General features: G+C 43.5%; 1 protein-coding gene across 6 annotated transcripts in view; it reads right to left on the reverse strand.

The window, feature by feature from the left end:
* Positions 1–23416, reverse strand: part of PGAP4 (post-GPI attachment to proteins GalNAc transferase 4) — a 65338-nt gene extending 41922 nt beyond the window's left edge. The window contains exons 1-3 of one of the 6 annotated variants that reach the window (XR_008199812.1): positions 23143–23416; positions 6134–7815; positions 1378–1544 (exon numbers count right to left, since the gene is read on the reverse strand). Coding sequence is in view for 1 of the 6 variants with exons in the window: in XM_052644728.1 (XP_052500688.1) it covers positions 6528–7739 (1212 nt within the window). In the remaining 5 variants the exon portion in view is untranslated. Of the gene's footprint in view, positions 1–1377; positions 1545–3375; positions 7816–23142 lie in introns of those variants that run through there. The other 5 variants (XR_008199811.1, XM_052644730.1, XM_052644729.1 and 2 more) reach the window with 5 other exon arrangements.
* Positions 23417–27673: the final 4257 nt, after the last annotated feature.

Consider the following 27673-nt stretch of genomic DNA (forward strand, 5'->3'; position numbering starts at 1 on the left):
TAAAATACAGAGACATTACTTTACCAACAAAGGTCTGTCTAGTCAAAGCTATGGTTTTTCCAGTAGTCAGGTATGGATGTGAGAGTTGGACTGTAAAGAAAGCTGAGCATAGAAGAACTGATGCTTTTGAACTGTGGTGTTGGAGAAGACTCTTGAGAGTCCCTTGGACTACAAGGAGATCCAACCAGTCCATCCTAAAGGAAACCAGTCCTGAACATTCATTGGAAGGACTGATGCTGAAGCTGAAACTCCAATACTTTGGCCATTTGACGCGATGAACCAACTCAATGGAAAAGACACTGATGCTGGGAATGATTGAAGGCAAGAGAAGGGGATGACAGAGGATGAGATGGTTGGATGGTATCACCTTCGTGATGGACATGAGTTTGAGTAGGCTCTGGGAGTTGGTGATGGATAGGGAAGCCTGGTGTGCTGCAGTCCATGGGGTTGCAAGGAGTTGGACATGACTGAGTGACTGAATTGAACTGAACAGGCATCTGAAAAAAAAATGATTCTAACCTCTTCAAAGCCTTTTCTCTTTCAGATTCAAGACTGTGTTTCTGCCGATTGGGGCATTTATGCTAATAGTTCAGCTAGTCCGAAAAAGAAAAAAAATCTTGAGTCAACTGAATACTGCTAACATGATTTAGACATTTATTAAGTTAGCTAAATTTAGATTTACTTATGATTAGTTTGTTTGGCGTAGCTCCTTATATAATAATACATGAACTACAATTTTGAATGTGAAGATACATATCATTGTTTAGTATCTTTTAAAATATGGTTGCTCTTTCCTTTTCTTGTTCAAAAGAGGGAAAGCATTCCATGTGTACGTTACAGGAAGAAGGTGTAATCCTACTGCTCCTTTATCACAAACCTCTCTGGAGGGAGAGCTAGACAGAAGCCAAGCTGCTTTTGCTGGTTATGGCTTCTGGTTGTGTATGTATTGCGGCTGGAAGGAGGTTTCGTAAAGGACAAGAGTAACTGTCCAAACATGTTGTTAGAAAGAAATCTACACACACTTGTTGACTTCTGTTTCAGGTCTCCCAGTCCCAACAATGCCAGGGTTTACATTTTTTTCTGGATAAAAGCAAATAGGGGTTAGACAAAATTATTTGTCTAACATGTTGCTAGTGCACGACTTTTGCAGAGGACTCAACTTGTTCAGATTTAAACAAAGCTACACTAACAGAAGATAAACACCCAAGTTGTGTACCAGGAAAAATGATCCTTAGAGTTTCCTGCTCCTCCCATCCAGCCTCTAGGGAAAGTTTACCTCTCTATTCTTGGTTTGTGTTAGGTCATATAATGCTTTGCCAAAGCCCACCCCTATCGAGCAGAGCTACGTGGTATGACTTAAACCATCTTGCCACTTACTGAAAGAACTTGAGAAGAGTTCACTGGTACCAGGTGGTGATCTTTCTTTCATTCTCTTTCCAGCCTCTTGCCTATAAGTCCTAGAATAGGTTGTAGAGCCACCATGGGTGGTGTGCACGTCTAGATGATTCCCATTGGTAATACCAGCAAGACGCAGCAGTTGAAACCTGAAAGAGAAAACCCATCCCTCCCCTAAGAATAACACGTAGGGAGGACGCCCCCTCCCAAACACACACGACCCCCAACACACACACTGAAACCAAAACTCTAACAACAACAAAGGAAAAAGTAGCTATGTGGTGGTGTAGAAAGTTCCTTTTTGGATTTGCCATTCTCTTTGCCTGGAATGCAAGTAGAAAATTTTTTCAGGAGTCAAAATTGTACATTGCAACCAGTCCTCACTACCTGGATCCTCTTTGCTCTTCCCTAATTTTCTTCCCTAGTTCCATTTCTCTTCCTTTCAGTATTCTTCTTTTCTGTATGCATTTCCACTGTGGATCCCTTTACTCTTTTCCTCCCTTCCTTCCTTCTCCCACTACCCCCATTTCTCTCTCTCATTCGTTTCCTACTATGTGTCAAGTATTGTTCTAGGTTCAAGGGATAGAGCAATGAAACCTAGAAGACTCCTGATATTGTGGCACTTATATTCTGTAGGGAGGTGGGGAGAATGGAGGGGGAAAAAAAGACAAAATAATAAATTTCAGGTAATAAGAGCTTCAAAGGGAATCAAACTGCATAAACTGATAGATGACCTGGGGGTTGGGAAGGGGTAAGAATGCTTTAGATGGGATGAAAAGTCTGTTCGGGGAGGAGGGGTTAAACTTTAATTGAGATCTGTATACAGGAAAGATTCAGCTAAGAGAAAAGCATTCCAGATAGAGAGAACGGCAGTGCAAAGTCCCTCTGTGGTAAGAACCTATGTAACAAGTCCAAGGAAGTGAAAGACAGCAGGTGTGACTATAGCTTGGAGAAAGAGGATGGAAGTGGCAAGACATGAAGTTTTGCAGGGACAGGTCACATCTGGCCTGGAAGGTAATGTAGGGGTTTGTATTTTATTCTAAGTGTGAGAGGAAGCTGGGTCCTAGCAAAGGGATGAATTATTTATCCAGAACACTATCCATTATTTTGTTCCTTTGTATTTTCCGTAGGCTAGCCCTATAAGCATTTCATGACAGTGGGGCGGACATAGAGGATTTATTACATAAAGGAGTCTGGGACACACAAGAGGTGACAAATGTGCAACCCTCTGCTTCACTCTACATCCTTGTCTACTTCACCCAGCTCTCTGAGCTATCCTGTTCCTACATAAGTATGCCAGCTGTCCTTCTTTTTGATAAATTAATCATTTGCCTTTGGATTTTCATCTGGTTTTACCCCCAATTTGTTAACATAATACTTAAAAAAAATCACTCATCTATGTTTCTGCATAGGTCATTAGGGAAAAGATCATGAAAATTTGTTAATTTTCTTTATGGTTGCCGTGGAGGGAAGGATGCAGGGAAGGAATAATTAGGGAGTTTGGGATGATCGTGTACACACTGCTATATTTAGAATGGATAACCAACAAGGACCTACTGTATAGCACAGGGAATTCTGCTCAATGTTAGGGGCTAGCCTGGATGGGAGGGGAGTTTGGCAGAGAATGGATACATGCATATGTGTGCCTGAATACCTTCCCTATTCATCTGAAACTATCACTTTTAATTGGCTACATCCTCATACAGAATCAAAAGGTTTTTTAGGAAAAAAAGAAAATCTGTTAAATTTTAAAGCAGAACTCCCCATTCATTGCAGAGTGATGACGCACAACAATGCTGTAATCTGACTACTGGAAGCCATAGCACATCTTCACTGCAGTTATATTAAGTACTTTAAAATTACATCTCCAATCATCTTTGACATAGTCCCAAAGGTATTTCAAACAAAATCCAACCTCAAAAAAAATTGTCAGCTAATGAACATTTCTCAGCAGATTCATGTGGTTGGGATAAAAATACCCAAATGGTTCGTGTGACTTTAAAATTACCCAGTTTTGTATCGTGTCACTGTAATTCAAAATGCATCACAGTATATATAAAAATCCCATAGTAATCAAATCCAATCAGGATTGTCTCTTTACACAAATTAAGTTACCAATTAAATAAATTCCCTTAAATGAGGACTGTATCCAAGGTAAATTAAATTAATCCTATCATTATATTCATCCTACTTGTATTCTCTAGTTGCACTGTAGCATTCTCACCACTTTTTAAAAAGTATGACAGTAGAAACACACACACACACACACACACACACAAATTCCAATGTTTCCATTTAAGAAATATAAGAAAATCAGTTATGAATTTTTAAGCAAACAGCCCATACTTTTGAATTGCTACCTTCGGACTCCACAGTAGTGTAAGCATGTGGGTGGTTTTGATCCTATTCACCATATCACAAAAATCCAGCTATAAAAATGAGAGAAAACCAAGGCTTCTTAGGATGCCTCAGTGAAACGGTTCGTTTATTTGAACTGATAAGTCTATGCAAATACACCCAGTCACAATAGGGAGCTTCTTAGACCTGACAATAATTTAAATTCTGAAAAGTATACAGGACTATTAGAGACCTTCATCCTTCTGGTAGATTATGTCCCTTGATACTGGAAGGGGACTTGAGTTTCTCCCTAGCTCCCTGCTTAGGATTAAACGAGAGACCTCAGCTTTGGTGTAAAGCTGCCAGCAGTCCTAGTTCAAGACAACGTACACAATTTGGACTCTAGGAATGAGAGACAAAAGGAAGGGTGATCTAGAGAGTGGGTAGGGATAAAAGTGGGTAGGATTGTTGCTTCTGCAGAAAACGTCCAAGGGTGGCAGATTCTAGCTAAGATCAATGTGGGAATATGTCTTAGTGTGTAGGTAGAAAAATAAGACAAGACAAAGATGACCTCAGCCATTGAGAAGGAAGGAGTCACAGGAAGGGATGTCTGTGTGCAGTAGACAGTGGAATTAGAAAGAGCAGAAATGAAAACCAGCAAAGATTCTGATCTAGGGGTTAGCTAGCTTAAATGTTCTGTCATTGGACACAAACTTTCCACAAGGAGATCTAATCTTAATGCAACAAACTCAAATTAGTTCTAGGTTGGGAGTGGTTCTGTTCTCAGACATGAGGCTGAACCTGTTACTGGGGTGGGGGCAGGGGATGAAAGGGTGGAATCTGAGCATCTCAGTAAGTCACCTAGCAGCTCTGGTCACTTTGGACATTCCCAGGGGATATATAACAGCTCACTATAACAACACAACACACACAGACACCTGTTCGTTCCCCAAGACCAACACCACAGTGAGTTTTTACCATCTTAGCTTACAAAGACATTATTTCATCCAGGTTACAGATTTCACAAAAGAGAATTTGACTATATAGATATTTATAAAATGAATGTGGTTGAGAGAAAAGTACAGGGGCTTGAAGTCAGAAAAGCTACTACATTCCAGTCCTCTCTGCTGCTCTTCAGCTGTGTGAACCTGAAGAAGTCCTTAAACATCTCTGGGCCTCTTTGTTCATCTGTAAAGTGTGGTGATGAAGCCCTGTTACTCCCTCGATGGTCTCAAGCATATTCCAAGACAGGAGCTCACTGTGAAAACTTAAAGCAAACAGAAGACGTGGCACTGAAACAAAGCAGAGAGCTGCTTGAACTCTAATATAATCATCCACCGCCATAAGGACTCTTTGGCCACTGGTTTGATAAGTGTTGTCAAATGACATTTATTTGTAACTTTTGAGAAAAGTAATTTTCAGATGCTAGTCTTGGAATAGGCTCAACCGGAGTCTTAGATCATTTTCAGTTTGAATGAACAATTCTTATTTTGGGCTTGGTTGGAGGTGGGGCTAGATGAAACTGAGCTGTATATCCTTCTGAAGTCACAAGGAAAAGTCAACCTTTATTCTAGTAGTGTTTGGTCAGGAACAGCTGCTCCATAGGTGTCAGCCCTATACCCCATCTCATACTTTAAAAAATATCACTAATACCTTTATCCAAAATACACTTGAGTTTTATATGCTGAATATAGGAGAGAAAAGAGTTAATATTCATCAAATGCCCTTTATGAGATAAGCACTTGCTAGTGTTTTACACATATTCTGTCATTTAATCCCCAAGGCAACTTAAAAGGGAAGATATCACTGTCCCCATTTTACAGGTGAGAAACCTGAGGCTCAGAGTGCGTATAACTTGCCCAAGTTCACACCACTAGGACACGACAGAGATTTGATATAAAAATTCAGGTCTTCTGACTTCAGTCCCTACTTTTTCTTCTGTAACATCATGCTATAGAAGAAAAAGAATGAGGGTGAATGATTAGCTAGCAAAGTTGGGGAAAAGGATTTGCTATTAGTAAAGAGCTCACCCATTCTATATCATTCTGCAAAGTCCAACTTTCAAAGAATCAGAATATGATAGAAATCTTCAATATTAAATTGAAAACTAAACATAAGCAATCTGACTTGATGATCCAGAAGGCGCTTTCAGATCTTGCTGTGCCTTAAAGTTTTCACAGTCAAAATTGATTATCAGTGCACTACAGATGTGTGGAAGAGAAAATGCCAGGTAACAGTAGCCAGCTCACCTGCCTCCAAGATGGCAGGCACTATGCAGCTTTTATCATGTCATAGCAAGGAAACAAATAGAATCTATGGTCCTGTGTCTTGGGATATATATCCTAAATATATATCCATTCTTATTCCCAATGAGAAAGAAGTCACTATAACAGAATCTCACCTTTCATCATTCATATTCTACCTTTAAAATCCTAAACCAGTTGAACCACTGTGCACAATAATTTTGGCAGTCACAAACTCTGTCACGAAGCAGAATGAGAAATAGGAGAATATAAGTGGTACTTAAATGTCCATCATTGAGTGGGTCAGACTGCGTGAGGCAATGTGGCTGTGTGGAGGGCAAGAGGTCTGGGCCCAGAGTGAACAGCTTGCCTTTGCCTGAGAGTTACTAAAGCCAACGTTCTTGACTTCTATTTAATCTCAGCCATCCCAGTGCCTATATCCCTGGCAACCTTAAAACAATGAATTATCCGCAAGCAACCAGGTCCAAATAAAGAGCTCAACAGTTGAATCTCCAAGAAGTGGCCAGTTTCAGGAAGGCATTTCTTGGCAGGCTAGAGCAGACTGGGGTGAAAGTTGTACCGAAGGCTGGAGAAGAGTCCAATATGTTTCACGAGATTGGGCTCCACCACGTAGGCCCGTTCCCCCTTGGCCCTCAACAGTGAGTACAGTGCCATGTCCTTGCCAAAGCCTTTGTGGCAGTAAACCTGGGACAGGTAGGTGAGGGTCCGGCGGGCCGCAGGGGCAGGGAAGAGCATGGCAGGGGTGCAACACTGTGAAGCGGGGACCACGCTGTACAGGGAAGGACTCAGCCGCCGCAGCTCCAGGAAGTAGTGGCGGCCCACCAGCTCCACCAGACCCATGCTATACAAGGAGAAGAAGAGCATGACGGGCCAGCTAAACCCCGGGCGGCTGGCAAACCGCATGTATATCCAGGTTAGTAAGGGCCCCAGCAACATGCCGACACCGACCCACTCCAGGATACGCATGGGCTCCGGGTTGATGTAGTGCTGGAGCCTCTCGGGGTGATAGAGCTTCAGATAGAGGGCATCTTGGAGGTGGGGCTCAGAGAAGCGAGCCCGCAGAAGGTGTTCCAGGACTGGAAAGATCTGCTCCTCTGGGACGGCATCATCTTCCACCATCAGGACGTAGTCTGGGTTGTAGGTCTGCAGGGAGGATTCCAGACAATAGACATAGTCCTGCTTCTCTTTCTCAAACGAGTTGGTGGAAGGGTCGTCGCCATAGTCATCCTCGGTGCCCTCATAGCGGTTGGCCACGGGGACGTACTTGGACAGCAGCTTGGCATCGAAATGGCTCACGCTCCGCTCCACGTTGCACAGGAAGAGTTGGTGCCCCTCGCACTGGGGGCCGCACTGTTGAAGGAGCCGGTGGAACTGGGACACCACCTGCAGGACGTAGTGGAAGCCAGGCTGCCTGTCCACAGTGATGATGGTGATGACCAGCCAGGGCCGTGGTGTGGCCTGCCAGACGATGGGCACCGAGCCGTTGGCAGAGGGCAGCTCCTCAAAGTAGTGTAGGGCCGCTTCACCTTCTTTCAAGCTTTGCTGCAGGAACTCTTGGCTCATTTGGTTCAGATGCCAGTGGCGCAGGTAGAAGTAAGAGTGCAGAAGCCGGTGACAGGCCAGTGGGGCCAGCAGACCAAAGGTCACCACTGTTAAGATGAAGAGCTGGACAGCGGTGCTGCCCCAGGAGAGCCGCCTCAGCCTCCGGAGGAGCATGGCAGCTGGAGAGGTTGAAGTGCTCATGAGGTCGACTCTGGTCAGGTCTGGTCCCAAGAACAAACCATCCTGGACCGTAGGCCAAAATCAGTGCAAGTCAAACCTAAAGAGGGAAGAAGTAAAGAATGGTACAGGGCTTAAAAAAATCCAGGGATGGAACTCAGCACATATCAAACCAGAAATTCTTATTCTAGTCTCTGTTGCTGCTAGAGACTCAAGTGTTTTCTCTAGTACTTTCTTCTTAGATTGTATCTGTTAGTGATCTCTGGGGTTCTTTGATCATTTCTATGAGTAATGAAACCTTGGTGCATTCAACCAAATCTCCACACATACAGACACTTAGTTAAGATTCATAGTGTGCCAGAAAAATCACCAGAGAGGCTAGTAAAATCGTTATTTCAATTCAACAGCTACACACACACAGGTTCTTCCAACCGACACAAAAATAGCAAGGCTTGACCCAAAGGAAAAACACATTTAGAGTAAGTTCCAATAAATACACTGCAAGTACTTGTTGACTGACTGTACATAGTAATTTCTAAAAACTTTGGATGTCCCAAACAAGAAAGGGACTATTTAGGATTCCCTGAAATGTCTTTATCAACGTTTTCCATTCTTTTTTCTCTAACTTTATGTAACTAAACTCAAAATTTCATATTAACTTAATCCTGATTGGTTTTCCATTTTATATTTCATAAAACTACCAGGGGAACCAGTCAGAGACAGGATCTCCCTACATATGCAAGTGAACTCTAGAGCCCCAGAGTCTGAAAGGGGAGGAACTATCTGAAGGAAGATGTATGGGCAGTTTTTTGTGAGGTAGGGAAAGGGGAGGCAGAGAGGAAGATGAAAAAGTTGGTCTAGCCTGGTCCAGAAAGGAATGTAGCATGAGGTCTTCTCTCAGAGTTCAGGCCTGAGGTCAGGCAGGAGTGAAAACAGCTCAGCCACTCACTTGGTAAAAGGTCACTTCATCTCTCCACATCTCTATACCTCTAAAGTGGAGGTAATAATAATACCCATCTCATAGGGTTACTATGAAGATTAAGTGTGTTACAGAGCAAAATAATACAGAGTAAAAATGCCATTAAAATATATCCATATGGGGATTTCCCTGGTGGTCCAGAGATTAAGACTCTGTGCTTCCACTGCAGGGGGAACAGATTCAATCTGTGGTTGGGGAACTAAGATCCTACATGCCGTGCAGCACAGCCTATATATATGTATATATATATATACACATATATGTGTGCTTAGTCACTTCAGTTGCGTCTGACTTTTTGTGACTCTGGACTGTAGCCTGTCAGGTTCCTCTGTCCGTGGGATTCTCCAAACAAGAATACTGGAGTCAGTTGCCGTGCCCTCCTCCAGGGGATCTTCCCAGCCCAGGTATGGAACCTGCAACTCCTGCATTGCAGATGGCTTCATCACTGCTGAGCCACTGGGAAAGCCTATATATATATACAGCCTATATATATATAGATACACACACACACACATACACAGACTATACATACAAACTTAGTAATAGGAGTAAGAAGGTCTAAAATCCGAGGGAAAATACATTTGCACCAAAAAATAGAACTAAAAGGACAAAGCCAGTATAACACCAGTAAGGTCAGTGTATGAGCATGGGATTTTCCAGGCGAGAGTGCTGGAGTGGATTGCTGTTTCCTTCTCCAGGGGATCTTCCCGACCCAGGAATCGAACCCACATTGCAGGCAGACGCTTTACCGTCTGAGTCACCAGGGAAGCCCAACAGAGTAAAGGCAAATCTCTTACCTGAGAAGTATAATGAAGTTTGCACATATTGGGAAGAAAATGGCCTAGCTTGTGGGTTATCCTAAAGAACTGCCCAGGGACCATATGAGGCTGCTGTGCTGCAGTCTCTAGTGCCCTCACACATCTTCTCCTCCTTGGGCACACAGAAAGATCACATTTCCTAGCCCACCATCTTCAGGTGGGGTCACGTGACTCAGGCTTGCCAGTAAAATGTGAGCAACGTGACAGCTACGACTTCCAGATCAAGGTAACTGAGAGCAGTTGTGCCTTCTTGACTTTCTCTTTCTCCACCTGGAGCTGGACAGCCTTGCTGGATCTACAGGAGGGAGGAGCCACTAGCTGGCGTGAGCCTGGGTCCTTGAATGACTGCATAGAACTGAGGTCTCTCCTACTGCTCATCTCCCGGCACCCATCCAACCTAGAGTGGGATGTGTTGTTAGTCATACACAAACTGTTGTATCTAGCCACTAATGATTTTTTCACTTATTAGTAGTTAGCCTACCCTGCCTGTTTTGTGTGTGTGTGTGCACGCATTCACTCAGTCATGACCAACTCTGCAAGCCTATGGACTGTAGCCCACCAGGCTCCTCTGTTCATGGAATTCTCCAGGCAAGAATTGAAATGGGTTGCCATTTCCTCCTCCCAGGGATCTTCCCAACACAGGGATCGAACCTGCATCTCCTGCATTGGCAGGTGGATTCTTTACCTCTGAATCACCTGGGAAGCCCACCCTGCCCATTAGAGTTGTATAAAATACCAAACCTCTCTCTATGGTATGATGACATAGTAATTCAAGGAAGTAGAGAGACAAGTCTCATTTCATCAACAGAAGCAGATTATATTGCAGGGCCTCAGAGGTGAGACAGACTATCTCAGTACTAGTAAAAGACCTGGATATGGATCTCCAGATCCCTATTAAAGAGGGAAATGAGCAGGGAGAAGTTTGAGTAGTATGCAGTCCTTGCTGGGATGTGGACTTCCAAAGTACTGCAGATTGGCTGCATCTCCCTGGGATCTGTTCAGGCACATGGTTGCACATTTCCATGGCCTCGACCAGTTCCGCATCACTACCAGCGGAAGCCAAGGACTGAAGCCTTAGTTGGTCTTGGGAATGGAGTCATTCATTCCTGTTCATACTGTTCTATCTTGCTAAGGGAGCTGTAACCACTTAAAGAAGGAACAAAATGCAGTCAAAGGGATAAGACATGCAGCTCAGAAAATGCCAGGCACATACTAAGTGCTAAGATGACAGTGCAATTATGATGACAATGCAGAACTCAGGGTTTGGTGTAAAACTGCCATCCAGTCTCCTTCAACACTGTCTTCCAGTGAGTTTTTGGTAAAACAAGAAAGTGATACTCTTTAGTCCAAATAAGTCCCGGGATAGACTATTCAAGGAATACATGTGCACACACACACACACACACACACACACACATAAAATTATTTAAGAATATAAATCTGATCATGTCATGCTCCTGCTTAAAACCGTTCTTATATTTCTACTGCTCTTTTAATAAGAGCTTTTGAACTGTGGTATTGGAGAAGACTCTTGAGAGTCCCTTGGACTGCAAGGAGATCCAACCAGTCCATTCTGAAGGAGATCAGCCCTGAGATTTCTTTGGAAGGAATGATGCTAAAGCTGAAACTCTAGTACTTTGGCCACCTCATGCGAAGAGTTGACTCATTGGAAAAGACTCTGATGCTGGGAGGGATTGGGGGCAGGAGGAGAAGGGGACGATAGAGGATGAGATGGCTGGATGGCATCACGGACTCGATGGACATGAGTCTGAGTGAACTCCGGGAGTTGGTGATGGACAGGGAGGCCTGGCGTGCTGCAATTCATGGGGTCGCAAAGAGTCAGACATGACTGAGCGACTGAACTGAACTGAACTGAAACATCTTATTGTGATTCAAAAGGCCCTTTATGATCTGGACCCTGCCCTCCCTTGATATCTTGTTCTACTGCCCTCTTTGTATGTTCTAGACTAATAAAGGCAAGATAGTAAGTATTTTAGACTTTGTGGATCACACACAGTTGCACATTCCCCTTACATTATTTCTTTTTTTAACTCTTTGAAAAAATGTAAAAACTATTTTTAGCACTCAGGTCACATCAAAACAGGCTGTAGACCAAATCTGGCCTGCAACTCATAGTTTACCAACCCTATGCTCTACACTATGACTGTCCAATGGAAATATACTGTAAGTCATATATGTAGTTAAAATTTTTCTAGCTGCCACAATAAAAAAGTAAAAATAAACAGATGAAATTCATTTTAATAATGTATTTTAACACAACACATCAAAATTATGATTTCAACATGAAATCAATGTAAAAAATTACAAATGAGGCATTCTATATTCTTTTTTCCATACTAAGTCTTTGAAATTCAGGTGTGTATTTTATATTCACAGCATATTTCAATTCAACATGAGCCACATTTAAGTGCTTAGGTTCCAAATAGGAAAAGGAGTATGTTAAGGCTGTATATTGTCACCCTGCTTATTTAACTTATATGTAGAATACATCATGAGAAACTCTGGGCTGGAAGAAGCACAAGCTGGAATCAAGACTGCCAGGAGAAATATCAATAAACCTCAGATATGCAGATGACACCATCCTTATGGCAGAAAGTGAAGAGGAACTAAAAAGCCTCTTGATGAAAAGTGAAAGAGGAGAGTAAAAAAGTTGGCTTAAAGCGCAATATTCAGAAAATGAAGATCTTGGCATCTGGTCCCATCACTTCATGGGAAATGGATGGGAAAACAGTGGAAATAGTGTCAGACTTTAATTTTTTGGGCTCCAAAATCACTGCAGATGGTGATTGCAGCCATGAAATTAAAAGACACTTACTCCTTGGAAGGAAAGTTATGACCAACCTAGATAGCATATTCAAAAGCAGAGACATTACTTTGCCAACAAAGGTCCGTCTAGTCAAAGCTATGGTTTTTCCGGTGGTCATGTATGGATGTGAAAGTTGGACTGTGAAGCAAGCTGAGCACCGAGGAATTGATGCTTTTGAACTGTGGTGTTGGGGAAGAATCTTGAGAGTCCCTTGGACTGCAAGGAGATCCAACTAGTCCATTCTGAAGGAGATCAGCCCTGGGATTTCTTTGGAAGGAGTGATGCTAAAGCTGAAACTCCAATACTTTGGCCACCTCATGCGAAGAGTTGACTCATTGGAAAAGACTCTGATGCTGGGAGGGATTGGGGGCAGGAGGAGAAGGGGACGATAGAGGATGAGATGGCTGGATGGCATCACTGACTCAATGGCCATGAGTTTGAGTGAACTCTGGGAGTTGGTGATGGACAGGGAGGCCTGGCGTGCTGTGATTCATGGGATCGCAAAGAGTCGGACACGACTGAGCGACTGAACTGAACTGAACTGAACTGAATAGCCACATGTAGCCAGTGAGCAAGGCACCTCTAGATATGCTGATCTTCTTTCAGAACATCGACTGTGCTAAGCTCTTGCCTATCTCCTGGCCTTTGCTCACTCAACTCCCTTACCTGAGAACATTCTAATCCCCACACTTTTCCTTGCCTCTTCATATAGATAGCTTTTTCTCATTCTGTAACACAGTCTCCTAGAGGAGCTGTTCCTGGTCTTCATAAAGATAGGACTTACTACATAGGTACTCATGTGTTTTGCATTAGCTATATGGGAGTTGTAAATTGGCACAACCTCTGTAGAATTAATTTAGAACTATCTAACAAGACACACTGGGGCCTCCCAGGTGGCACTAGTGGTAAAGAACCTGCCTGCCAATGCAGGAGACATAAGGGACGTGGGTTAGATCCCTGGGTCAGGAAGATTCCCTGGAGGAGGGCATGGCAACCCACTCCAGTATTCTTGCCTGGAGGATCCCATGGAGCAACCAGGCAGACTATGGTCCCTAGGGTCACAAAGAGTCAGACATGACTGAAGCAACTCTGCATGCACTCATGCAACAAGACACCCTAAAGCTCAGCAATTCAATTCCTAGCATTCTTTCCTAGATATATATTCTCATGTGTGAGGAATAACTTGTAGCACCAAGTAGAAGAGCAGAATATTGCCAAGCACCCATCAACTGAGTGAATCAAATAAACTATGGTACCTCCAAAGAATGGGATACAGCTATCCATTAAAAGAAGCAAACTCAGGGAGAGACAAAGATGACAACATTTAATGCTCCTGATCTTTCCTCTTCCCATGGACATATTGAATGTACAGCTGCACAAGGAAAATTCCTTCTAAGAGAAATCCAGAACCTAGCCGAGTGACTCCTACACATCAGGCAAATAAGAAAATACCCACATCAAAACAAGCTCTTACCAAAAATTCCAACCTGGCACAGTGCCAGTCAATTGGGACTAACACACCCAACAACAACCAGCTGGTCCCTGAGTGAAAGATTTGGACCACATACACAGAGCTCCAACTTTCAAGGCTCCCACCTGATGGACAGGCCCCAAACACCTAGCTCTGAAGACCAATGGGGCACACATCCATTAGACCAACAGGAATAGCAAAGAAAGAAGCAGTTCTTAATGGGTATGTGAGTACTCTCCGTTGCCGAACCTCCAGGGCTCAAAGGTGAGAGAAAAGGTCCAAACAATGTTCATCTCCCACTCTTTCCTGGGTAAGGGTTTGACTGAACACTTTATAAGCTACTCCCTGAGTGTGTGGCGTGTTGCAAAGAGCCAGGACATCAGAAAAAGAGATTGTTACAAATTTAAGTTTCCTTCATGGATCACAACCTTGTCAGGGCAAATGGGCTTGCATAACTCAATGAAGCTACGAGCCACTCCATATAAGCCACCCAAGACAGACAGGTCATAGTGAAGAGTTCTGATAAAACATGGTCCAAGGAAGGAGGAAATAACAGCCACTTCAGTATTCTTGGGGCTTTTCTGATGGCTCAGATAGTAAAGAATATACCTGCAATGCTGGAGTCCTAGGTTTGATCCCTGAATCAGGAAGATCCCCTGGAGAGGAAATGACAGCCCACTCAAATATTATTGCCTGGAGAATTCCATGGACAGAGGAGGAGCCTAGTGGGTTAGAGTCCATGGGGTTGCAAAGAGTTCAACACAACTGAGTGACTTTCACTTTCCAGTATTCTTACCTAGAGAACCCCAAGGACTGTATGGAAAGGTAAACAGATCTGACACAGGAAGATAATCCCCCCAGGTGGGAAGGTGTCCCATATGCTACTGGGGAAGAGCAGAGGGCAGTTACTAAAAGCTCCAGAATGAAGTGACTGGGCCAAAGTGGAAACGGAATTCAGGTGTGGATGTATCTGGTGGAGAAAGTAAAGTCTGATGCTGTAAAGAATAATATTGCATAGGAACCTGGAATGTTAGGTCCATGAATCAGGGTAAATTGGAAGTGGCCAAACAGGAGATGGCAAGAATGAACATTGATATCTTAGGAATCAGGGAACAAAAATGGATGGGAATGGGCAAAATTAATTCAGATGACCATTGTATCTACTAATGTGGGCAAGAATCCTTAGAAGAAATGGAGTAGCCTTCATAGCCATCAAGAGAATCCAAAATGCAGTATTTCGGTGGAATCTCAAAAACAACAGAATGATCTTGGGTTGTTTCCAAGGCAAAGCATTCAATATCACAGTAATCCAAGTCTATGGCCCAACCATTGATGCTGAAGAAGTTGAAGTTGACCAGTTCTATGAAGACCTATAAGATCTAGCTGCTACTGCTGCTAAGTTGCTTTAGGTGTGTCTGACTCTGTGAGACCCCATAGACGGCAGCCCACCAGGCTCCTCTGTCCCTGGGATTCTCCAGGCAAGAATACTGGAGTGGGTTTCCATTTTCTTCTCCAATGCATACATGCATGCTAAGTCACTTCAGTCATGTCCAACTCTATGCGACCCTATGGACAGCAGCCCACCAGGCTCCTCTGTCCACAGGATTCTCTAGGCAAGAATACTGGAGTGGGTTGCCATTTCCTTCTCCATATAAGACCTAGATCCAATACCAAAAAAAGATGTCCTTTCAATCATAGAGGATTGGAATGCAAAAGTAGGAAGTCAAGAGATACCTGGAAAAACAGGCAAGTTTGACTTTGGAGTACAAAATGAAGCAGGGCAAAGCTAACAGTTTTGTCAAGAGAACATGTTGGTCATAGTAAACACCCTCTTCCAACAACACAAGAGATGACTCTACACATGAACATCATCAGATGGTCAATACCAAAAGAAATCAGATTAATCATGCTCTTTTGCAGCCAAATACGGAGAAACTCTATGCAGTAAAAACAAGACCTAGAGCTGCAGATGGTGACTGCAGCCATGAAATTAAAAGACGCTTACTCCTTGGAAGGAAAGTTATGACCAACCTAGATAGCATATTCAAAAGCAGAGACATTACTTTGCCAACAAAGGTCCTTCTAGACAAGGCTATGGTTTTTCCAGTGGTCATGTATGGATGTGAGAGTTGAACTATAAAGAAAGCTGAATGCAGAAGAATTGATGCTTTTGAATTGTGGTGTTGGAGAAGAGTCTTGAGAGTCCCTTGGACTGCAAGGAGACCCAACCAGTCCATCCTAAAGGAGATCAGTCCTGGGTGTTCATTGGAAGGACTGATGTTGAAGCTGAAAATCCAATACTTTGGCCACCTGATGCGAAGAGCTGACTCATTTGAAAAGACCCTGATGCTGGGAAAGATTGAGGGCAGGAGGAGAAGGGGATGACAGAGGATGAGATGGTTGGATGGCATCACCGACTCGATGGAGATGGGTTTGGGTGAACTCCAGGAGTTGGTGATGGACAGGGAGGCCTGGCGTGCTGTGGTTCATAGGGTCACAAAGAGTCAGACACGACTGAGTGACTGTACTGAACTGATTTATTTTTGGCTGCACCCAGTCTCAATTGTTGGCTTGAGGGATTTTTGTTTGTTTGTTTCAGTGGGAAGGCTTCTCTCTAGTTGTGATATGTGGCCTTAGTTGCCCCATGGCATGTGGAATCTTAGTTCCCTGACCAGGGATCACACCCACACCTGCTGGTTACTACGAGTGAAATGACACAGAACATACAAGACATACGAGATGCACACAAGAGACATACACTCTGGCCAGAGGGACAAGAACTGCGTGCACCAGCGAGCTCGCGGTTTATTTATATACATCTCCTCTGGGCAGAATTCCAGACTGTATGACCAAACTTGTTCAATACAGCACATGTGCATAAATGTTATCGTACAGCAAAAGGGAGTGAAATTCCGGCCTACCACAGAGTCTGTCCAGAGCCCTTATCACAAGAAGGGAATGTTCCCTTATTTGCAAGAGACCATTAATCTCAAGGCTGTGTCCGTCTCCTTGGCAGAACATCCTGTTTGCAAGCAGTACATCTCCACTTTCCCTATTGTGGCCGCATTAACCCTTCACACACCTCCTGCATTGGAAGGTGGTTCTTAACTGCTGGACCACCAGGGAAATCCCTAATGTCTATGATATTGATAACACATGAACTTTAAATGAAAAGTGCCTGATCGTTCTCCCTCCTACCACTCCTTGTTACTCACATGTGACCTTAATAATTAGACTCCTAATCTATTCTCTCCAACATGAGACATAATACCTAGAAAATGTCTTTCCTTACACTGAAGAACAAAATACCTCTGAAAGTAGAAAACCTGACACTTGATAAGCAATGCTTTTGGAAACAGATCTTCATCAAAAGGGGGAGATATAAAAAAATTAATAAATAGAAAACTCAATTAAATAGAGCTTGAGGATCAGAAAGGGAGCTCTCAGGTCCTAGAATGACAACAGAGAGTCACCGGGAAGAAGAAAGACTTCCTTTCTTTCCTGGCAAGGACTCAGCCAACAAAAAGTCATGAGCTCTTAGTTTACTATTGCCTTCCAACATTCTTTTCCCCTCCATAACAATACTTGCCCTCCCTTGATGTGCAGAAACTTGCACATGACTCACCATGGTTGTAGATCCTGACCTGCAGTTCTCTGCTGATCCCAAATAAACCCATCTTTGCTGGAGAAATAAATGGCAATCTGTTTCAGGTAAACACGCCCAAACAGAAATAATTTCTTTTTTTCTTCAAGTTCTAGGGTCCTTTACATGAATTTTCATTCCAGAACATTCATTTGTCACTTTCTACTTTAAACTGCATCTATTTGTAGCTACCACTTATTAAGCTCCTCCTGGGCTTCCCTGGTGGCTTAGCGATAAGGAATCCACCTCCTAATGCAGGAGAGAAGGGTTCAATTCCTGGGTTGGGAAGATGCCCTGGTAAAGGAAATGGCAACCCACAAAAGTATTCTTGCCTGGGAAGTCTCATGGACAGAGGAGCCTGGTGGGCTACAGTCCACGGGGTCACAAAGAGTCGGACACGACTTAGCAACTAAACAACAACAGTTAAGCTCCTACTACGTATCCAAGTTCTGGACTAGACTTACATATATTTCTTCTGACCAAAGAGCAACTCTCAAACATTAATGGAACTAATCTCATTTAAATGAAAAAAAAAAATGCTACCAAGGTGAAAGCAGGGAATTCAAACACAGGAAAGATCTCAAAGCTTATACTTTTTATATGATGCATGCTACCTTACATGGCTTGATTCATGGCCTGTGATTTACAACCTAGTTGGACTTATAACAAAGGTCCATCTAGTCAAGGCTATGGTTTTTCCAGTGGTCATGTGTGGATGTGAGAGCTGGACTGTGAACAAAGCTGAACACCGAAGAATTGATGCTTTTGAACTGTGGTGTTGGAGAAGACTCTTGAGAGCCCCTTGGACTGCAAGGAGATCCAACCAGTTCATCCTAAAGGAGATCAGTCCTGGATGTTCATTCGAAGGACTGATGCTAAAGCTGAAACTCCAATACTTTAGCCACCTCATGCGAAGAGTTGACTCATTGGAAAAGACTCTGATGCTGGGAGCGATTTGGGGCAGGAGGAGAAGGGGACGACAGAGGATGAGATGGCTGGATGGCATCACTGACTTGATGGACATGAGTTTGAGTGAACTCTGGGATTTGGTGATGGACAGGGAGGCCTGGCATGCTGCGATTCATGGGGTCACAAAGAGTCGGACACGACTGAGCGACTGAACTTAACTGAACTGGACTTATAGATCCCTGTTAGTAGACTCAGTTTGATTTATCTTTGATATCCTTCACAGACCCAGAACAGGATTCTTTGCACAGAAAAGATTTAATGTTTGTTAAGCAAATAAAAGACTTCTATAGGGTTTAATTCCTAAGATATAAAATTGGGAGTAGCAAAGAGTCTGGTCATATAATGTGCAGAGATCAACTTACTTGGAAATGCTTGCTGAGCACTTCTTATGGGCACTGTTTTAAGCATCTCATTTATTATCATAAGAAGCCTATGAGAAATACTATTATTAAATCCATTTTATATCTAAAAAAAATTAAGGCACATTTAACTTGTACCCAAGGTTAGCAAAGCTTTAAATAAGTGGCAAAACTTATTGAAAAGCAAGCAGACTGTTTACAGAACTCATGTTCTCAACCATTATGCAATATTGTCTCTGCATAGATTGGAAAGCCAAGAAAATCAACTGGAAGATGATTAGAAATGGTACAGACTTTCAGAATGTGTTTGGTAGCAGAATTAGTATGCAAAAATAATATATGCTATCATCTGTGTGTGTGCTCACTCAGTCATGTCTGACTCTGTTCCCCCATGGACTGTAGCCCACCAGGCTTTTCTGTCCATGGAATTTTCCAGGGAAGAATACTGGAGTGGGTTGCCATTTCTTGCTCTAGGGGATCTTCCCAACTCAGAGACTGAACCCAAGTCTCCAGCATTGCAGGCAGAGTCTCTACCATCTGAGCCACCAGGGAAGCTCTGTCTCTTGCATCTCCTGCATTGGCAGGGGATTCTTTTTACCACTGTGCCACCTGGGAAGCCCTATGCTATGTTATACACCACATAATCATATATATATATGATTGCTTTCATATAATCAGACAATTACTAATCAATGGGATAAAACATCTCAGTCAAAATGGACAAAAAAAGAAACCAAAAATATCTAGAATAAACTTTAAAAATATATAGCATATATACTTCTATAAAATCCCACTGAAGGACACTGTAAAAGTCTAATAAATGGATAAAAGTAACATCTTCCCTGCTGAGAACCCTCACTATTAAAAGAGGAGATGGAGGTCTCTTGCTCCAAAATCAATCTCTACATTTAAGATAACATCAATTCAATTTTCTTTGAGAGAGTGAGCCAGTACAGTAAACGGGTACTTTTATATAAACTGGTGTGACCTTCAGAGAGAGTTTGGATGATATCTGCAAAAATTTTATATGTGCATCTCCTTTGACATAGAAATTCTACTTCTAGCAATCTACTCTGTAGCAATGCCAACACAGGCTACCAAACATAGACAAGGAATGTTCACAGAAATTTTGCTTGAAAGTAAGAAAGAGAGGGAGAAAGAGAGGGAGAGGAATAGATGGAGGGCAGGGCATCAAGATGGCTGGACAAACTACAGGGAAGGATAGGCAAACTACAGGGAAAGGAAATGGCCAAAAACAGGGAAGAATGTTTAGATAATTATATATGGGGATGATACGGACACATTAAAAAGAAAAAGAAGGGTTTAAATACACTGACATTTAAAAAGCCTTACCTAAATCTCTGCTGTGGACTGAATGTTTGTGTCCCCCATTCCCAAATTCATAATCAAAATCTGAATACCTGATGTGATGATGTTTGGAGATAGGGTCTTTAGGAGATATTAAGGTCATGCCCGTGGAACTCTTTTGCTGGGACTAGTGCCCTTATTAGAAGAGACAGAATACAGCTTTCTTTCTCTCTCTCCTCTGCCAGTGAGTACAAATAAGGAAGGCAGCCATCCATAAACCAGGAAAAGGGCCACTTATCAGAACCCAACTATGCTGGCACCCACCCTAATCTCAGACTTCAGACTCCAGAACTGTGGGACATGAATGTTCTGCTTAAGCTACCCAGTTTATGGTAATTCATTGTATCAAACAAAGCAGTTTGAAAGTCTCTAATTGAAAAATGTAAACTATGTCAGTGCAAATTGTAGAAAAGGGTACACGGTATGATCATTTTATTTTTAAGGTGGAGTATAACTTAGTGAAGGAGAGACTAAAGTATGAGGGATGGAGGGTTCTACTCTTGCTTTCTACCCTTCTGAAAGCACATGCATTACTTCTATGATCATAGTTTAATTCAACCAATACTGAGTCTTGCACCAGGCACTGGGGTAGTGAATGTGACACTCAGGGGACCTACTCTCAGGACCCTAATTATCAAAGATCCTATCGGAATCCAAAGATGATTTGTCTCTTTTGGTGGAGCAGAGACAGGTTGGATAATTTGACCAAAGTGTGGGGCTTCCCATGTGGCTCGGTGGTAAAGAATTCTCCTGACAATGCAGGAGATGCAGGAGACTTGAATTTGATGCCTAGGCCGGGAAGATGCCCTGGAGGAGGAAATGGCAACCCACTCCAGTATTCTTGCTTGGGAAATTCCATGAACAGAGGAGCCTGGGGGGCTATAGTCCATAGAGTTGAAAAGAGCTGGACACAACTGAGCGATGGAGCATGCACACACACTATATCTTAATAAAACTGATTTTTTTAAAAGCAGGTGGATATTACTGGGTAATAACAAAGATATTAAATTTGTTATAAAATTCAGTAATTAAAATAACATGGCCCTTGCACCGAAATATACTGATAGACACATGCAAAAATCTGCAGACATAAATATATAATAATTTAATATACCATAATTATAGCAGTCTAAATCAGGCATAAAAAATGAACTTAGCTTTGCAGCAACTGGCTACCATTTACAAAAAGTAATTAGCTCTCCACTTTACATCTTAAATTAGAATAAATGACACATTAAAATTTTTCAACAAAAGCTTAAAAATACCTGAAGAAAATAAGGTGAATATTTATACAAACTCAAGCTGGGAAAGGCCTTTCTCAGCAAGACTCTCAAGCAGAAACCATAAAGAAAAAGAATAGAACTGAATGGCCAAAGATGAAAAGCTGACCCCCCCCCCCAAAAAAACAAAACACATGTTGATGTACGGCAGAAACCAGCACAATATTGTAATTATCTTTTAATTAAAAATAAATCTTAAAAAATTAGGCAAAAGACTGCAACACAGATGACAGAATTACTATCAGTACTTTAATGTGTAATATATAACAAGCACTTAAAACTCATGAACAGAAAGATACTGGCTGAAAGAGGTAAGAGAATTAATAGTTCACTCACACCAATGCAAAAGGCCAATACAGAGAGGAAAAAGCTGATTACCTCTGGATAATCAGACATACAAATTGAAATAATTTTTTTTGCCCACCTTACTGGTTTAAAGGTGTGCATGCAGAGAAATTTTTAAGATACCTAGGAAAACAACAATCTAGGAGATGAAGTTTTATTTTTATTTTCTTTACATTTTTCTGTTTCTTGAATGTTTTGTAATAAGCTTATCCTTTTAAAAAATTCTAATTTAGATAACGTTAAACAAACACGGTTTTATCTTCTCACCTAAAATATCTGGTGCCGGGCACTCTAGAAATGCATTCCTAAAAGCCAATTTCCCCTTAGAAGGTTTAGTTCTCTAGGGGAAACGCGCGCACGCCTACGCGCACACACACACCAGCAGGTTTTTGCTAATGGTCCGCAGAGTGAGATCATCATTGGATCCGCCCTTGTGTCCCTTCACCTCCAGGGAGAACAAGAGACAAGCAGGGGCTGGCGGGGTTACACTCACCCTCCAATTTTCGCCCTGGATACTGCGGGCGCAGTGCGGCAACTGGCAACGCCGGTACACAGAGACCAGGAAAAGGGCGAGGCGAGCCGGGGTGGTCCTAACTATCCCTCAAGGAAAGAGAATGGCAGCGGAGGACCAGAGTCTCGGATTTAGCGTCTGCCACCGACCGTGGGGAGTCCCCGCGGCGCTCCGGTCTCAGTTTCCCTACCCGTAGGAGGAAACTAACAGCCTAAATCGCGGCGTTGCCTCAGGGCGTCCTGTCTTTCCCGGAGCTGGGAAGGACGCCTTCCTCTGCCCCGTTGACCTTCCTCAGTCTCGGGGCTGCGAGGTCGCCTGCAGAAACCCAACGCCGCAGCAGGGCGTTTGTCCGTGCTCTGGGCTGGCCCGAGGCGCGGGCAGATAAAGCCGCGAGCGGGCGGCCATTAGGCGATCCACCCTTAGGGTGCTGGGCCCAGCCAGACTAGGCAAGCAGCGGAATCTTACCTGGACTCGTACACGCCCGGCTCGCGCCTTTCCGTCGGCCTAGCGGCGCCAAGGAAACAGGCGAGGGGTAGGGAGGCGTCCTTGCTGCGACACTCAGTCATCCCTGCGCGGATGCCGGACCAGGCCGTGCGGGGGACGCCCTTCTGGGGTCTCCACATTCCACCCGCAGGAAGCAGCCGGCCCCACGAGCGGGGCCGCACTGAAGCCAGCCCGCCAAAGCGCACCGCCGGGGGCACAGGCCCTCCCAGGCTCGCCAGCCCCTGCAACTGCTCTCCGTGTGCCGGCTGCAGCAACCCTAATCCATTTTCCCTCGCTCTGGAGACATCTCCCGGGTGGGCGCTCTGGTCATGATGCCAAAGGGGCAGAGCAGATCGTTCGCAGCGGGAACCTACCGGGTGAGAGCGGTCAGCTGGGTTCTCTGAGCACGCTGACGGCCACTGCCGAAGTCGCCTAGGCTGTCTGGCTCATGACCACGGAGGAGCCATCGCTGGACCTTGAGGCCTCGGAGGAGCGGTCGCCGCAGGACTTGGACGCGCGCGGAAGCCTCACCTCCCACGGCGCAGCTCTGGCGCGGTCCCCTCGCTCTGGCAGGCCATGTGACCTGCGAGCTGGGGAGCGACCGCAGCCCCCAAAAGCCAGCTTGGGGAAAAAAGGACGGCAAAAGGCGCCAACTGATGGGCAGAAAGGGAAAAGCAGGCTCCGCGCAAAGGAGGTTGAAATGCTGGAAGGATTAAGTATCTGCACGGTTCACAGTCCCAGCTGGCCATTAAACGTGTTCTCTGCGGGAGATTTGTTTTTGCCAGTAATAAAAATAATAGCGGACATCGCTTCCATCCCTAATCCCCACCGTACCCCCGTTATGCCAAAGACGCTGTATGAAAACGCCTCTTTCACTTTACTCCTGTACTTTAAGAGACTGTTCGCCCAATTTGCAAATGACCAAAGAAAATTTGAGAAGGTAACTTAACAAGTGCAATACTCCAAAAGCCAGAATACTTTTTCATTAACAACAAAAACCGAGAAAGGTTTGCTGTAATCAAATTAGCTATCCATGAAAGCCTCAAGCATTGAGATCATTGCTGAGCTTCACCTCTTGAAAATCATTTACTCCATAGGCGACAGAAGTTTAATAAAAGATTGTATACATAATTAGGTGATAGCTGAATACAACTTAGTATTTGCCGGGGTCCAGCCCTGGTGGATCCAGGGTGATTCGAAGGTGGGGACGGAGTCGGTGTCTTTGGAAAAATACATATTTAATCACAGATATAGAGAGATTAGAAATGGATAGTGTAGTAGGAAGATTAGTGGAGAAAAAGAGGCTGAATAACTTGGATTACGTGGAATAGCATCCATGCTCCAGATGGGAATTCAGCCAGAAAAACGGGAGCAAGAAAGAAGCGACATGGGGGAATCAGTCTTTCCAGAAACTGATCCATTTTCTTTATTTTTAGGTTAGCTTATATACCTTTTGTTACACATAGGGATGAATACAGAGTCACGGGGGGGGGGGGGGGGTCAGCAGTCCTGACCTTTATCAAAATCAGGTGCTTCACATAAAAAGGTCTTAGGGATTTTATGATCCTGTCTTTCTGATAACCAAAAAACTTATATTTTCCAAGGGTGTTTTCTCTTAAACCAGGAACCACCCTCCAAATAAAGTTGCATTCCTATAGGGTGAGGGTGTAGTGAGTTACAATCAAGAAAGGAATTTATTTAACCCAAGGTTAACATGATTAATCTTAAAGGTTAATACTTATTTCTTCCTATATGCTAGTTATATTCATTATAAGGGTAGGGAACATGGAGATTTAGCAGCAAACATCAGCCCAACAAATGAAAATCCTTTCACCAATGTTCCCCTTAAGATCTATTTGGTCTTAAGATAGTGATAAAGTTACATTTTCACATAACAAGGACACAGTGATTTATAACAAAGCACAGTGATCTATTACAAAAGAGAAAATCCATTAACTCAAAAAGTCTAGTATTGCTAACATCAAAAACTGCTATATTTCCTTTGCTATATTCCAAATACATTGATTTATATATTCCCAGGTGCCTAAGGATATGCAGGCCTGGCGGCAATCATTGACTCAACAAGAAGAAAAAGCCCTATGCTAATTAAGACTCTCAAAATACTCCAAAACTCTCTGTGCTATTTATGGTTAAGAGGTAGTAAACAATCATGTGGCAGGACTATGGATATTCCTGTCACACAAGCTAGTCTGTCAGCAGAGAGGTTTGACCTGAGACATCCTTGTCCCACCCAGGGGAGGGAATTAGCAGCAATTATTGACACAACAAATGAAAAACCCTTCACCAATATAATTCCTAACCAACCCACTATTCTAATAATTTCTAACTCCCCCAAAGAATTTGCCTTTAGTAAGTCTAAAACATCTCATGCCTCTCAGATTGGGAGGCTGTAAACAATCACATGTGGCCAGACGAACCTATACAGGTGGGCTAGATAACCTTCAGAGGAGTCCCTAAGCTGAAACACTCTTGTCACGGCCAAGAATTTTTATTGCCTTGGAGCTGCACGTTTACTCCTTCTCTGAGAGAAACGGTTATGAGGGAGAGCCCCCCGTAAAGTCAGAGGTGTAGGGGAGAGCATAAAACAGACTCTGGTTTTGGGGTAGATGCTCGGGAACAGGGGGTTTCCTGAGGCTTGATCATGCCTTTGCGTATGCCAAGCCTCCTTACTCATGACCTTTGCCATGGGCGGAGTTCCTCACGCTGGCCCCTGGCAAGTGTTTACTGTGAAGGCAGTAAGTGTTCATAGAGTATATCATAAATGCTAATTTAAATCGTATCACTCACGTAGAGCCAGACATCCTGGAATGTGAAGTCAAGTGGGCCTTAGAAAGCATCACTACGAACAAAGCTAGTGGAGGTGATGGAATTCCAGTTGAGCTATTTCAAATCCTGAAAGGTGATGCTGTGAAGGTGCTGCACTCAATATGCCAGCAAATTTGGAAAACTCAGCAGTGGCCACAGGACTGGAAAAGGTCAGTTTTCATTCCAATCCCAAAGAATGGCAATGCCAAAGAATGCTCAAACTACTGCACAGTTGCACTTATCTCACACGCTAGTAAAGTAATGCTCAACATTCTCTAAGGCAGGCTTCAGCAATACGTGAACCGTGAACTTCAAGCTGGTTTTAGAAAAGGCAGAGGAACCAGAGATCAAATTGCCAACATCCGCTGGATCATGGAAAAAGCAAGAGAGTTCCAGAAAAACATCTATTTCTGCTTTATTGACTATGTCAAAGCCTTTGACTGTGTGGATCACAATAAACTGTGCAAAATTCTGAAAGAGATGGGAATACCAGACCACCTGACCTGCCTCTTGAGAAATCTGTATGCAGGTCAGGAAGCAACAGTTAGAACTGGACATGGAACAATAGACTGGTTCCATATAGGCAAAGGGGTACGTAAGGCTGTATATTGTCACCCTGCTTATTTAACGTCTATGCAGAGTCCATCATGAGAAACTCTGGACTGGAAGAAACACAAGCTGGAATCAAGATTGCCAGGAGAAATATCAATCACCTCAGATATGCAGATGACACCACCCTTATGGCAGAAAGTGAAAAGGAGCTAAAAAGCCTCTTGATGAAAGTGAAAGAGGAGAGTGAAAAAGTTGGCTTAAAGTTCAACATTCAGAAAACTAAGATCATGGCATCCGGTCCCATCACTTGATGGGAAATAGATGGGGAAACAGTGGAAACAGTGTCAGACTTTATTTTGGGGGGCTCCCAAATCACTGCAGGTGGTGACTGCAGCCATGAAATTAAAAGACGTTTATTCCTTGGAAGAAAAGTTATGACCAACCTAGAGAGCATATTCAACAGCAGAGACATTACTTTGCCGACTATGGTCTGTCTAGTCAAGCCTATGGTTTTTCCTGTGGTCATGTATGGATGTGAGAGTTGGACTGTGAAGAAGGCTGAGTGCCGAAGAATTGATGCTTTTGAACTGTGGTGTTGGAGAAGACTCCTGAGAGTCCCTTGGACTGCAAGGAGATCCAACCAGTCCATTCTGAAGGAGATCAGCTCTGGGATTTCTTTGGAAGGAATGATGCTAAAGCTGAAACTCCAGTATTTTGGCCACCTCATGTGAAGAGGTGACTCGTTGGAAAAGACTCTGATGCTGGGAGGGATTGGGGGCAGGAGGAGAAGGGGACGACAGAGGATGAGATGGCTGGATGGCATCACTGACTCGATGGACGTGAGTCTGAGTGAACTCCAGGAGATGGTGATGGACAGGGAGGCCTGGTGTGCTGCGATTCATGGGGTCGCAAAGAGTCGGATACAACTGAGCAACTGAACTGAACCGAACTGAACTGAAGATGTGATCTGTTATAATTTGTAACTTTTGTTTCATTCATGTATCAAGAATGAAATGATCATAAATCTAGGCACTTTTTAAAAGAACAATGAGGTCTCAAGCCCACTCAGTCTCCAAAACAGTACTGCAGGATGTCCTTCCCTTCACCCCACTCAGATGGCCTTCACTACCCATCGAAGCACATTTATATAAATCTGTTCCTGCTTTCTGGGCTGCCCCCAAGTCATGCAAACAGAAGCATGTGGCTTTTGTGAAAGGAATAGAATCCAGCATCATATTTCATTTGGGAGGCACACAGAGATTTATGTGCATTAATGAAATACTGTCTCTCAATGAACCAATGAACTAAAGCCCTTCATTAGAAAGCAGTTACTTTGGGGCTTGAATGTTTTTCAGTCTTCTAGAAACATTTTTAAACACAAATGGTCCTGCAAGAGAACTCTGAAGACACATGAAAAAATGTGCGTGCTGTTGAAAGCCATCCCGGAAGAAGTGGAGCACAGGAAAGAAACGTGGAATAATGACTCTGGAAAGGAAAAATATGGAGTTAAAAAAGTGAAAGCCAGCT

The sequence above is a fragment of the Budorcas taxicolor genome, chromosome 8, assembly GCF_023091745.1.
Source record: "Budorcas taxicolor isolate Tak-1 chromosome 8, Takin1.1, whole genome shotgun sequence".
Classification (NCBI taxonomy): Eukaryota; Metazoa; Chordata; class Mammalia; order Artiodactyla; family Bovidae; genus Budorcas; species Budorcas taxicolor.